The sequence below is a fragment of the Scyliorhinus canicula genome, chromosome 4 (genome assembly GCF_902713615.1).
Source record: "Scyliorhinus canicula chromosome 4, sScyCan1.1, whole genome shotgun sequence".
NCBI lineage: Eukaryota > Metazoa > Chordata > Chondrichthyes > Carcharhiniformes > Scyliorhinidae > Scyliorhinus > Scyliorhinus canicula.
In genome coordinates, this window is record NC_052149.1 from 38,571,898 (window position 1) to 38,585,319 (window position 13,422).

The 13,422-nt window shown below is 43.4% G+C and overlaps 1 protein-coding gene across 3 annotated transcripts in view; it reads left to right on the top strand.

The window, feature by feature from the left end:
- The window catches only part of kif2c (kinesin family member 2C), a 97,578-nt gene that overhangs the window by 38,012 nt on the left and 46,144 nt on the right, over nucleotides 1–13,422 (top strand). For 2 of the 3 annotated variants that reach the window (XM_038794068.1, XM_038794070.1), the window contains exons 5-9: nucleotides 6,998–7,027; nucleotides 8,190–8,297; nucleotides 9,063–9,160; nucleotides 9,283–9,381; nucleotides 12,529–12,583. In XM_038794068.1, coding sequence (XP_038649996.1) covers nucleotides 6,998–7,027; nucleotides 8,190–8,297; nucleotides 9,063–9,160; nucleotides 9,283–9,381; nucleotides 12,529–12,583 — 390 coding nt within the window. The remainder of the gene's footprint in view (nucleotides 1–6,997; nucleotides 7,028–8,189; nucleotides 8,298–9,062; nucleotides 9,161–9,282; nucleotides 9,382–12,528; nucleotides 12,584–13,422) is intronic. The other variant, XM_038794069.1, reaches the window with a different exon arrangement.

The following is a 13,422-nucleotide window of genomic DNA, read 5'->3' on the forward strand; positions in this document are numbered from 1 at the left end:
TTAGGCTTAATGTTTTTTTCCAACAGTTGAATACCTCAAATGATTGCCTTAATGCCTTGCTAATGGGGCAGGAGTTGAGGTTCCGTCACATTCCCCAAGAGGTTATTGTCTTTTGCGTTTTGCAGACCTGCTGTCTCCTTTCCCATGGATTGGAATATCAGTTGTATAGTTAAAAATTGGGATAGACTGCAAGCTCAAGTCCCTTTTTAGTACAGTAAGAAGTCTTACAACACCAGGTTAAAGTCCAACATGTTTGTTTCGGAGCACTGCTCCTTCCTCGGGTGAATCTTTTTGGTATGTTTTGAGTGTCTTTTCAAACAATTAATTCCAACAGATGGATTCAACGTTATTTGCTGCATGGAAGGACCAAGGGAGACATAGAGTGATTACACCGCCTGTTGAATTTCACACAGTCATTCATAACAATTAATTGGCTACTATTGGGCTGAACAGCACAAAATCAACTCAACTTGAACATTTATCACTTTTCTGTTAAGAAAATTCTTTGCAATGGAAAGGGATAGCGCGAGGGGAGGATAGAGCATGGGGTGTCCTTGTATGCCGATGATTTGTTATACGTGTCAGAACCGAGTGTGTCAATAGGGGGTGTGCCAATAGGGGGAATACTAGAGCTGCTTTGAGTGTTTGGGTCTTCCTCAGGATACAAATTAATTCTAGACAAGAGTGAATATTTTGTGGTGTCTCGGCCAGGGGTGGGGTGGGGCTGCCATTCCGTAGGGCACAAACTTACTTTAGATACCTGGGAGTGCGGGTTGCTTGGGATTGGGGGGGGGGGGGCGGGTGCTCCGTAGGTACAACATTTCTAGTTTGGTGGGGAAGGTGAAAACTGATCTGGCAAGGTGGGATGGTCTCCCTCTGTCACTGGTGGGTCGGGGACAGGCGGTTAATATGAACCCGTTGCTACAATTTCTGTTTATTTTCAAATGCCTGCCAATTTTTCTTGCCAAAGGCATTTGTTCGAGAGATTGAAGGAATGATTACCTCGTTCATATGGGGAGGGAAGGTGGCCAGAATTAGAAAGGTGCTACTACAGAGGGGAAGGCAGGCAGGGGGTTTGGGTCTTCCGAACCTGACGTATTATTACTGGGCAGCAAATGTGGAGAAGGTACGGAGCTAGGTTAGAGGGGTTGATTCCCAGTGGGTCAGAATGGAGGAGAGTTTGTGTAGGGGGTCGGGATTGAAGGCACTAGCAACAGCGCTGCTCCCGACAGTCCTGGGGCAATACTCTGAATCTGGTAGTAATAGCTTTGTTGAGTATTTGGAGGCAGTTTTGCCAGCACTTCGGGTTGGGGACAGGGGTCACGGGAAATGTTGATTCGGGGGGACCATAGATTTGGACTTTGTTTATTGTCACGTGTACCGAGGTATAGTGAAAAGTATTTTTCCGCGAGTGGCTCAACAGATCATTAAGTACATGAAAAAATAAATACATAATAGGGCAACACAAGGTACACAATGTAACTACACAAACACCAGCATCCGGTGAAGCATACAGGGGTGTAGTGTTAATCAGGTCAGTCCGTAAGAGGGTTGTTCAGGAGTCTGGTAACAGTGGGAAAGAGAATGTTTTTGAGTCTGTTTGTACGTGTTCTCAGACTTTTGTATCTCCTGTCCGATGGAAAAAGTTGGAAGAGCGGGTTGGAGGGATTTTTGATTATGCTGCCTGCTTTCACCAGGCAGCAGGAGGTGTAGATGGTGTCAGTGGATGGGAGGCAGGTTTGTGTGATGTACTGGGCTGTGTTCATGACTCTCTGAAGTTTCTTGCGGTCTTGGGCTGAGCAGTTGCCATACCAAGCTGTGATACAGCCAGATAGGATGCTTTCTGTTGTAAAAGTTGGTAAGAGCTAATGTGGACATGTCGAATTTCCTTAGTTTCCTGAGGAAGTATAGGTGCTGCTTTCTTGGTAGCGTTGATGTGGGTGGACCAGGGCAGACTTTTGGAGATGTGTGTCCCATGGAATTTGAAGCCGCTAACCATCTCCGCCTCGGCCCTGTTGATGCTGACAGGGGTGTGTCTGTGAATGCATCTCTAATTCACTTGTCTCTCAGTCCGGAGGAAACAATCTCGAACACGTTCATACTTCAGAATATTCTTTATTGCAATCGGGGCCGCTCTCTAGGTATTCCGGGGAACCACCTCAGAGAGTGCCAAAGTATTGCTCAAAACATCCTTTTTTTATATGCATTATTCGGGGGCTGTCCCTTACATTCACTTGAGCTCGCCCCCATTACAAAGCATAAATTTGTTATTGCCATAGTTCCAATACATGATTTTACAGACTTTTGAGGTTAGCTATTGGCACATGAGTATGTAGCAGTCTTAGCTTAATTAGCAGGTGTTAGCTATAGTTGCAAGCGGCTCCCACATTTCATATCCTGTCATCTGGCCATGCTCCTTGTTTCTCAAGGCTATTTGGCTTATAGTCATGAGTCGGCTCACAAATTCAAATATCAACTCCCTTATCTCAACAAGTTAATTCTCCTTCAATGGCTTCAATAACAAGCTCCTCCACTTGTGATTTTCCACTAATGTATCCCATTCATTCTGGCTCTTAACCCTTGCTTCACATCCTCATGTCCAGTACTTTACTTCCTGAAGTCGATGACCAGCTCTTCCATTTTGCTGGCATTGAGGGATAGATTGTTGATGCTGCACCACTCCACTAGGTTCTCTATCTCCCTCCTGTGTTCCGACTCGTCGTTATTCGAGATTCGGCCCACTGTGGTCATATCGTCAGCAAACTTGTAAATGGAGTTGGAACCAAATTTTACCACGCAGTCATGTGTGTACAGGAAGTACAGTAGGGGGCTAAGTTTACAGCCTTGTGAGATCCCGGCATTTAGGACTCTTGTGGAGGAGGTATTGTTTATTCTTATTGATTGTGGTCTATGGGTCAGGAAATCTAGGATCCAGTTGCAGAGTGAGGAGCTAAGTCCTAGGTTTTGGAGATTTGATATGAGCTTGGCTGGGATTATGGTGTTGAAAGCGGAGCTGTAGTCAATAAATAGGAGTCCTTGTTGTTGAGATGCTCTGGGGATGTGTAGGGCCAGGGAGATGGCGTCTACTGTGGACTGGTTGCAGCGGTATGCGAATTGCAGTGGATCAAGGCGTTTTGGGAGTAGAGGTGATGTGTTTCATGACCAACCACTCAACACTTCATTACGACTGAAGTCAGGATCATCAGACGGTAGTCATTGAGGCACGTTGCCTGGTTCTTCTTTGGCACTGGTTTGATGGTGGTCTTCTTGAAGCAGGCGGGGATCTCAGAGCGGAGTAGGGACAAGTTAAAGATGTCCACTAACAAATCTGCCAGCTGGTCTGTGCAGGTTCTTGAGTGCATGACCAGGGATCGCTTCTGGACTTGTCGCCTTCTGAGGGTTCACTTTCAGGAAGGCCGATCTGACTTTGGAAGCTGTGATGGTGGGTATGGGTGTGTTTGGGCTGCTGGGGCATTCTACAGCGGATCGTTGGTTTCCTGCTCGAACCGAGCATAGAATGCATTGAGTTAATCGGGGAGAGGTGCGCTGCTGCTGGAGATGCTGCTCGTCTTCGCTTTGAAGCCCGTTATGTTGTTTAGGCCTTGCCACGACCGCCAAGAGTCTGTAATGCTAGTCTGTGACTCTAGCTTGGTCTGATATTCTCTCTTGGCATCTCGGATGGCTTTACGGAGGTCGTTCTGAATTTCTTGTATAGGTCAGGGTCGCCTGACTTGAACGTCTCAGACCTGTCCTTCAGTAGGGATTCAATCTCTTGCTTGAGTCATGTTTCCGGTTGGGGAACGTATGTACTGCTTTCTTTGACAAGCAGTCGTCCACACATTTGCTGATGAAGTCTATGACAGTGGTGGCATACTCATTTAAGTTGGTCGCTGAGTTCTTAAATATGGACCAGTTCACTGTCTCTAAGCAGTCACGTAGGAGCTCATCTATTTCCTTGGACCAGCCATGCATGACCTTCGCTTGCAGGGAAGTGGGATGGAAATTTTCGGAGATGGGAGGAGAAAGGAATTAGTACACTAAAACATTTGTTTCTTGGGGGTCGGTTTGCAGGATTGAAGAAGCATGAGAGCGAAGTATGGGCTGGAGCAGGGGGAAATATTTAGATACATGCAGGTTCGAGACTTTGCCAGAAAGGAGATGCAGAGCTTCCTGGGAGAGTCGTCCTCCACAAACCAGGGGCTGGTTTAGCTCACTCGGCAAAATCGCTGACTTTAAAGCAGGCCAGCAGCACGGTTCAATTCCCGTACCAGCCTACCCGGACAGGCGCCGGAATGTGGCGACTAGGGGCTTTTCATAGTAACTTCATTGAAGCCTACTCGTGACAATAAGCGATTTTCAAATTTCATTTCATTGCTGGAGGAGGTGCTGATGACAGGGGAACTGGAGATGGGGGTAGTGTCGGCGGTTTACGGGGCTGTTTTGGAAGAGAAGGCACAGCTGGAAGATATTGAGGCAAAGTGGGAGGAAGAGTTGGGAGAGGATATGGAGATGGGGTTCTGGTGTGAGGTGATCCGGAGGGTGAACGCCTCCGCCTCATGCAGGAGATTGGGGCTGATATAGCTGAAGGTGGTATATACGGTGGGGGGGGGAGGGGGGGGGGGGGGGGGTGGGTGGGGCGGACACAAACCATGTTGATATGTTGAAAACTGGAGGATTACTGAAAGGAGGTTTTTGGGGTAATCTCTAAAGTGGTGCACGTGAAACTGGATCCAGCCCCTCAGGAGGCCATATTCGGGTGTCAGGCCAGCTGTTGGAAGCTGGTGCGCAGGCAGATATCGTAGCTTTTGCCTCGTAGATCACCCGGATGCCCTGGCGTGGCAGGGGGACCTGCTGGAATTCTTGACGCTTGAGAAGGTCAAGATTGAATTGAGGGGAAGGATGGAGGGGTTCTACAATTCATGGGCATAATTCCTTATGCACTTTCGAGAATTGGATTACGTCGAACATTCAGGGGTGGATTGGGGGGGGAGGGAGGAGCGTTAATGGTGACTCTGGGTGATTCCTGTTACCTCGTTGTTATTTGTTTGTTAACAGGGGGTTGATAGTTTGGTGGGAGCATGGGATTGTTGTTGATATGGGGATTGACATTGCAATCGTTACTGATTATTGTTTATTGTTGGTGCGTGTAAATTTGGGCGAAAATGTAAAAAAAGGAGAATAAAAATATTTATTAAAAAAAGAAAATTCTTTGCAAAAACTTAAACCCCTCCTTGTCCATGGATGGTATAATACTGAAATCCCTAGTCAGAGAAGGGAATTTTGCTAAACTGGGGCCTTTTTTGAGGGGGAGAAGTCACTTTCCAAGCAGAAGTGGTTTTGCTGTTTACCATAGAAAATGTATGCACAGATGAAAGGCATTTGGCCCGTCATGTTAGTTTTGACTGGGGAATAAGAAATGCTATCCAGCTTAGTCCCACCTGATGTGTAGGCTTGAGAGATTTCATAGAATTTACAGTGCAGAAGGAGGCCATTTGGCCCGAGTCTGCACCGGCTCTTGGAAAGAGCACCCTGACCAAGTCCACAGCTCCACCCTATCCCCATAACCCAGTAACCCCACCCAATACTAAGGGCAATTTTGGACATTCTGGGCAATTTAGCATGGCCAATCCACCTAACCTGCACATCTTTGGACTGTGGGAGGAAACCGGAGCACCCGGAAGAAACCCATTCACACACGGGGAGAACGTGCAGACTCCGCACAGACAGTGACCCAAGCCGGGAATCGAACCTGGGACTCTGGAGCTGTGAAGCAGTTGTGCTAACCACTATATGCTTCCGTGCTGCCCATGAAGATGAACAGACACTTCCAACACTGATGAAGGTTCAACTCTATTTTATTAGCTACTTCTAACTAACTCACACACGATGACTGTGGGTCTAAATGATGCTAACTTGAACTAGAGACCTAAGCCTTGTCCGAACCAGTTGATTCTCTCAGCGCGTGTTGTGAGTCTGTGCTGGGCATAATGAGTTCCTGTTACACTCGGGCAACACCCAGAATGAGCAGGAACCGTGGTGCCCTCTGCCTTTATAATGTGTGTATTCTAACTGATGATTGGCTGCGGTGTTTGTACATGTTGATTGGTACCAGTGTGTCCATCAGTGTGTGTCTGCACCATGATATATTGGTGTATATTGTGACACCACTTTTCAGCTCGTGTACCATAGTCCTGTAGGTTACATCACTTGTGTGTATCCAAGTACTTTTAGATATAATGAGACTTTTTGGTCTTTCGCTTTCACTCTTTTTCAGTGAGTTCCAGATCACTGTTATTGCCTTGGATGAAAAAAATAGCTACTCCTGCCAGTTCAGTTTTAAAATCTATGCTGCCTAGTTATCGAACTCTCTGCTAATGAGAATAGGCGCTTATGGGGGCGAGGAAGTTGGATGATCGGGGTTTGGTGTGGATGAAGGCAGTGGGTATGCTCTAAACTTGTTGAAATCGTGTTGAGTCCACAAATGTCTGGTGTTGTCAATGATATGGTGCTGTTCCTACAATTTTGCATAGTTTTATTGGAACACTAATGGTGTTTCATATTGAGGTGATGTGTAATTTGAAATTTGTGTTATGTATGCAACCCAAAAGGTCTTGTGCCTTAACTGTCGATCTTTTACCCCTCTGCTCTCCTGCCAGATGGCTACAATTACTTTACAGATTCTGATCCTGAATTCTATCTCTCCTCTTACATGAGGTGTTTAGTAGATCTGCAGCAGCTACTGGGGTTACAATGCCAGTATCTCCAAACCGATATTGGATCTTTACTGCCTTTGTAAATATATTTTAATTGTACATGCGAAGCAACTTCAAATGATGAGATTTCCTAAAGGAAACTACATCCCAAATGAAAATAAATCAAGTTTGCCTATAAGCAAATAATCAGTTGGGGTTTCAATTTTGAGACAGGTGGTGAAGTCTTGTTGTATGGAATCTAATGGAGCCTGTTTTGTCTTTTTTATTTGACGCTGATATTCCAGAACCTGTACTTGATTCTGATGACATTGCAGGTAACATTGTCTGTCACCATTTAGTAACTGGTATTTGGTCTCTTAATTCTGCATCCAGATCACTCTCTTGGTCACCAGCACTTTCAAACATGCAAACTACAATGCTTGAAGTATTTTTGATTTTGCTAATGCTTTTAAAATGTTACGCTATGTTAAGTTGGCATGAGTAGAACAATGATTCTGAGCAAATGTGATATATCTGGTTGTTTTAATGAGCTTCTTTCCTCATTAAATTAATTTGGGATTTCAAAGAAGTTACAAATGTCTGGTAGACAGAAGATTTTATCAAGGATCTGGACTGTGAGATATGCTAACCAGCCCCTACGAACCTAGACTTTAAAGGTACAGTCTTCCTCCACTCCAATTTCTTCCCAGGGTAAAGATTCATTGGAGTTGACTGCTTCCTTTAGCTGTAGCTAATTCTGCTCTTTGCTAGAAAGGTAGAACTGATGCAGCCTGCTGAAATGCAGTGTCAATATCTCTAAACCTCATTAGAAATTACTTATTTTAGTCCAATTCATCAGCGACTTACTTTGCTACAGCATTCTGATATGGGTTAAATCTCTTCTGTTGAGAGGTGATCGGATGACATGCAAACAGCACCAATCTCCCATTGTGGGGGAGCTTTTTGAAACCATACAATGTTTTGGACTCGACTATTTCCTTTGGTATCAAAACATAGAAAATATCATCTAGAAACACAGAAAAAATGAGAGGAATGGGTCACTTTGGTGCAGTTCTGCAGGTTGAGAATAAAATGGAATTTAACTCCACTTCAAGTAAAAGGGGTACTCCAGTCTAGAGAAACTGTTTTATCTTGCAGATGTTGACAGACAATATAAAGAATTGCTATCACATTAAAATGTTGGATCACTTTTTTAAATCCTTTGCATACCAAGCAAAACACAAATTGAATATTTTGGGATACCTGGTTAGAATCTTCTTTAAATGCAGCCAGTGTCACATATGTCATCAAATTCCACCACCATGTTCCTGTAATCTGGTAGTAATTCTGGTTGACACTTGTGGGTGCATGCTGTTCTTTTTTTTCACGATAGATTAAATGTGTGCTCACTGAGTGATTTGACTTGTAAGATTAAAAATTTTACAGAAGGGAAATTGGGAGAGATGTACATTTAACATTTTATCCTTTTTTTTTAAGTACCACGTACAAATCGTTCAAGAACACAAGCTACATTGGAGATGCAGATTGTGTCCAATTCAAAAACGCCAGAGGTAGAACCTGTAAGCTGCAAGAACATTTCCACAGGTAAAAGACACATCATGGGCTTGATTTTAAAGAAAATAACACTTCGAGACCAATTCAGTTGGTTTGTAATGATGAGTAGAATATTTAATTTTTTGAAGCGCACCTGCTTGCCATATAGTATTTTCAACTGCAAACATTTTGATAAATACTTGGGGGGAAGGGGAAATCATTATGTTCTCCCAGTAAGTTCTGCACTTTTTTTTAGCTTATCTTTGCTTTTCTGGATCTTGAATATGCTATGGCCGAAGGAATAGGTGGTAAATTAGTCTTGATTGCATTGCACTGACATTGTGATAAAAGTCATGTTAAGCTGGTCAATTGATTGCAGAAGATGGCTGATGGGTTACTCATTGACACATGTTTTTGTTATGGATTATCTCTTTCAATAAAAGCACTGTGTTCCATCAATCTTGAACCAAATGGAATTTCCAGAGTATTGCTTTCTACAAATAAAACCCAGCTAGGTGAATTGAAATGTTAAACCAAACATAGCTATTGGAACAAACGTGCAGAGCAAATTAATTGCTTTTGGGTCCAGAGGCTAGTTGGGTATTCTATCTAACTGCCAAAGTCAGATGCATTGACATTTTGTGTCGGGTACGATTAAACGCCGAGTGATGTTGGACTCTTATGGGAGGGGATGAGATTTGCCTATGATTGGTACTGGTAAAATTGTGTTGCTGATGTCAACTGAACATTTCTGGCAGCTTTAGGGCACTGGTAATCTATCATCTAGCAGTGAACAGACTTTGAATTATATTGCAGGAAGAAAGTCAATCTGTGTACGCGAAACTGAAAGGCTGAAGAAGCAGCGTGAAGATAGGCGAACTCAGCTACAGGAAATACGTGAAAGACGTGGACAGGTAGGCAACTTTCGCACAAATGATGGTACTTATTGCACGTTCCGTCTAGATTGGTTATAAATAAATAGTTTTAGCAGCCAAAATGAAGTACAGGATTTAATAGTGTTTTTAATTTGTTGCAGGATTATGAAACTGGCAATCCAAACTGGGAATTCATGAAAATGATTGCAGACCTAAGAGCTACTTTAGACTCGTATCAACATCTGTCTACTTTAGATTCTGTAAGTAATAATCCTGTATAATTTACGTTGTGCTCTGGAGGGGGAGAGTACTGCTGTCCCCCTTTGGGAAATTAATGGGCTAATATGGTGGACTTGGACAGTTTTGATGAATGAAGCCTATTCAGATATGGATGGGAGAGTGCTAACGTGGAGGTAAAATAACAAACCCAATGTAGTGAACCCAGATGCTCATTAAGCTCTTAACATCTTTTATTTTTGGATCTTAGTGGACTTTCTGCTCTCTTAGCTCTATTAAGAATTCTCTGTGTAATGTTGTAATTTTGCTGCTCTCTGTTTCTTTCTCTACTTCATGTGCTCTTCCACTCATTCTAAAACTACCCACCTACCCAATTTGCTCTTTTTGATTTTGGGTCACTGGTCATTAACCATCAATGGAATTAACCATTCAGTGGCATTAACTGAAGTTTCAAAAGTATTTAGCAATCAATTTTGTTTCTTTACCAAAAAACCCCAAAAATGTTTGGAAAATCTCTGAATAACACATTACTTGGATTTTCAAACTATTTCTGCATTTGTGCTTTTGTTCCTACGCTTGTCTTTCATAAGGTCATAAATAGGAGTAGGTCATTTGGCCAATGAACCTGCTTCACTGTTAAATAAGATCACATCTGCCCTCAGCCGCCCCCCCTGCTGGTTGCACTCACGATTGAGCCGTTGGCCATCGCGTTAAGAGGTTCGGCGGTATGGAAAGGGATAGTGCGGGGGGTGGGGTAGAGAATAGGGTGTCCTTGAATGCTGGGGACTCGCTGTTATACGTGTCAGAACCGAGTGTGTCGATAGGGGGAATATTGGAGCTGCTTCGGGTGTTTGGGTCTTTCTCAGGGTATAAATTAAATTTAGACAAGAGTGAGTATTTTGTGGTGTCTCGGCTGAGAGTGGGGGGGCTGCCATTCTGTCAGACAGGGCGTCACTTTAGGTATCTAGCGGTGCAGGTTTCCTGGGAGTGGGGGGAGGGGGGGAAGCTCCGTAGGTACAACGTTTCTAGTTGGATGGGGAGTGTGAAAGCTGATCTGGCAAGGTGGGATGGTCTCCCTCTGTCACTGGCGGGTCGGGTACAGGCGGTTAAAATGAACGTGGTGCCGGGATTTCTGTTTTTATTTTCCAATGCCTGCCGATTTTCCTGCCAATGGCTTTTTCCAGAGAGATTGAGGGAACGATTACTTTGTTCATATGTGGAGGGAAGGCGGCCAGAGTTAGAAAGGTGCTGCTACAAAGGGGAAGGCAGGCAGGGGGTTTGGGTCTTCCGAACCTGATGTATTACTACTGGGCGGCGAATGTGGAGAGGGGGCGGAGCTGGGTCAGAGGGTTTGATTCCCAGTGGGCCAGAATGGAGGAGGAGAGTTTGTGCAGGGGATCGGGATTGAAAGCCCTGTTAACCACGTTCATAAATTTTGGTCCTGTCCAATTACTGGAAGGAAGTTTTTCGGGTAATTTCTAAAATGGTGCACGTGAAACTGGACCCTAGCCCCCGGGTGGCCATATTTGGGGTGTCGGACCAGCCAGATTTGGAAACTGGTGCGGAGACAGATGTAGCCTTCGCCTCGTTGATCACCCGAAGGCGGATCCTGATGGGTTGGAGAGCAATCTCTCCACCCTGTGCCCTGGCGTGGCGGGGGGACTTGTTGGAATTCTTGACTCTTGAGAAGGTTAAGTTTGAACTGAGGGGAAGGATGGAGGGGTTCTACAATTCATGGGCATTATTCATTATGCACTTTCAAGAACTGGATAACATCAAACATTATTTGGGGGGGTGGGCTGTGTGTCTTAATGGTGACAATGGGTGATTCCTGATTCCTTTTGTCACTTTATGTGAACATGCGGGCTGATGTTTGGTGGGAGAATGGGATCGTTGTTATTGATATGGGGATTGACATTTGTTACTGATTGGTTGTTTAGTGTTGATGGGTTTTTAATTTGGGAGAAAATGTAAAAAAGGAGAATAAAAATATTTTTTAGAAAAAAGATCACATCTGCCCTGATTGTAGCCATAACTCCACTTTCCTGCCTGTCCCTCATCTGTGCACAATACTTCTAAGTGTGCTCAATGCTGTCTACTGTTGACCAACATTCATTTGCCTTCCTAATAAATTGGTGTACCGACATGTTAACTTGTTATGATTCATGTACATGGACACCCAGATCCTTCTGTACTGTGGTATTCTACAATCTCTCAATTTAACTCGTACACTGCTTTCCTATTCTTCCTGCCAAAGCAGACAACCTCACATATTTTCCAACGTTATACTGCTTCTGCCAAATTTCTGTCCACCCACTTTATCTATCTATATTCCTTTGCAGACTCTTGTATCTTTTTAATTTGTAAAATCACAGGTCATCTTGTTTGAATTCTGTCATAAAGGTAGATAAATAGGCAGCATAGTGATGCAGTGGTTAGCACTGGTGCAGAGGACCCGGGTTTGATCCTGGCCCCGGATCACTGTCCGTGTGGTGTTTGCACTCACTCAGTGTCTGGGTGGGTCTCACCCCCACATCCCAAAAATGTGCAGGGTAGGTGGATTGGCCATGCTAAATTGCCCCTTAATTGGAAAAAAATAATGGGGTACTCTTTTTCTTTAAAGAAATTTTTTTTAACAGTAGATGAATAAGAATGGGTAAACTGCGTGCACACCTTGAAACTTTTTTTTGAGTTGGCTATCATCTGGGTTTTGTTTAAGTAATTTGACCAAACAATATTCTACAGCTCACGAGTAAATTTAAGCGCAGCTTGATCAGGATAGACTGTGGCTTAGTTTACCAAAAAGTAGTTTGTTTCTTGAAATCAGAATTCTGCACTAATTTAAAATTTGGCTAGTGGTGTTGCAAGCAAACCTAGGGAGTTCTCATGCACGGAAAGACTAATGTTTTGGTGGTGCTTTTTTTTTTGTTGCCTTGTTAGTTAATTAAAACTTTCCAGAAATTACACAGTGCCACCTTAGTGGCTTGTACAGTATTAGGAGCTGGCCTTGCTAGAGTGACTGCAGCTCAAAGTGGATTTAGCATGTGGTACAAACTGCTGTGTTGCTTCATTATACTGGCTCCGTGTTGGCTCCATATAATCAAGATATTGCTACACTAGCTTAACAGTGGAATTGATTTGTCATTAAATTAACCTTTCAACTCTTTCAGATTGAGCTACACAAAATATGTGTCTGTGTCCGAAAACGACCTGTCAGCAAAAAAGGTGTGTTGTCAGACATTATAATTGCTAGATTGTAGCATTTTTCTTCCATCTTTGGCATGTGGAGGTTCAAAGTGCTCAATATGTATCAGTGTTCAGTTCAGGGGTTGAGTGGAATTAAAACCATTTTTTAGCCTATTAGCTCGTTCAGCAATTTATAGTAAAAGCAGAAACCAAAATTTCAATCAAAGGACATTTAAAGAAGTATTGAGCAGAACTAAAGGATGTCTACAATCTGTCTAAGCACCTCTGAGTGATAGAAAACTATTTTCTGCAGTACTGAGCAGCATCAGGTCTTCAAAAGATTCAAATCTCCAAATATTTGTTTCTTTCCTTTATGCAGCAGGTCTGATAACAGACAACGTTCTCTTAAAAGTCATAGTGTGCAGGATTCTACTGTAGATTTTAATTCCATTAAGACTTTTTAAAATCTACTACACTACTCTTATCAAGCAGGCAATTTCAAATTGCAGTATAGAATAATTCAACGTAGAAGGATGTCCTTCGGCTTGTCATGTGCATGTTGATGCTCCTCAAAAGATTTTTCTTTGTAGCCCTGTAATTATTTTCTGAAGTAGTTATCCCATTCTCCTTTGGTTGAACATGCTTCTACCACAGTCACAGTGCACCCCTGATAACCACTGTGCATAAAAAGCTTTTGCTCATACTGCCTTTGATTATTTTGCCAATTGCGTTAAAGTGATGTCCTCTGGTTCTTGACCCTTTCAGATCTGTAGGTACAGTTTCTCCCTATCTACACTGTCCAAATCCCTCTCCCCTTAAGGAAGTTGGCAGGTGGGATAGTCTATTGTATGCCGTAGATGATGCACCACTAATATTAA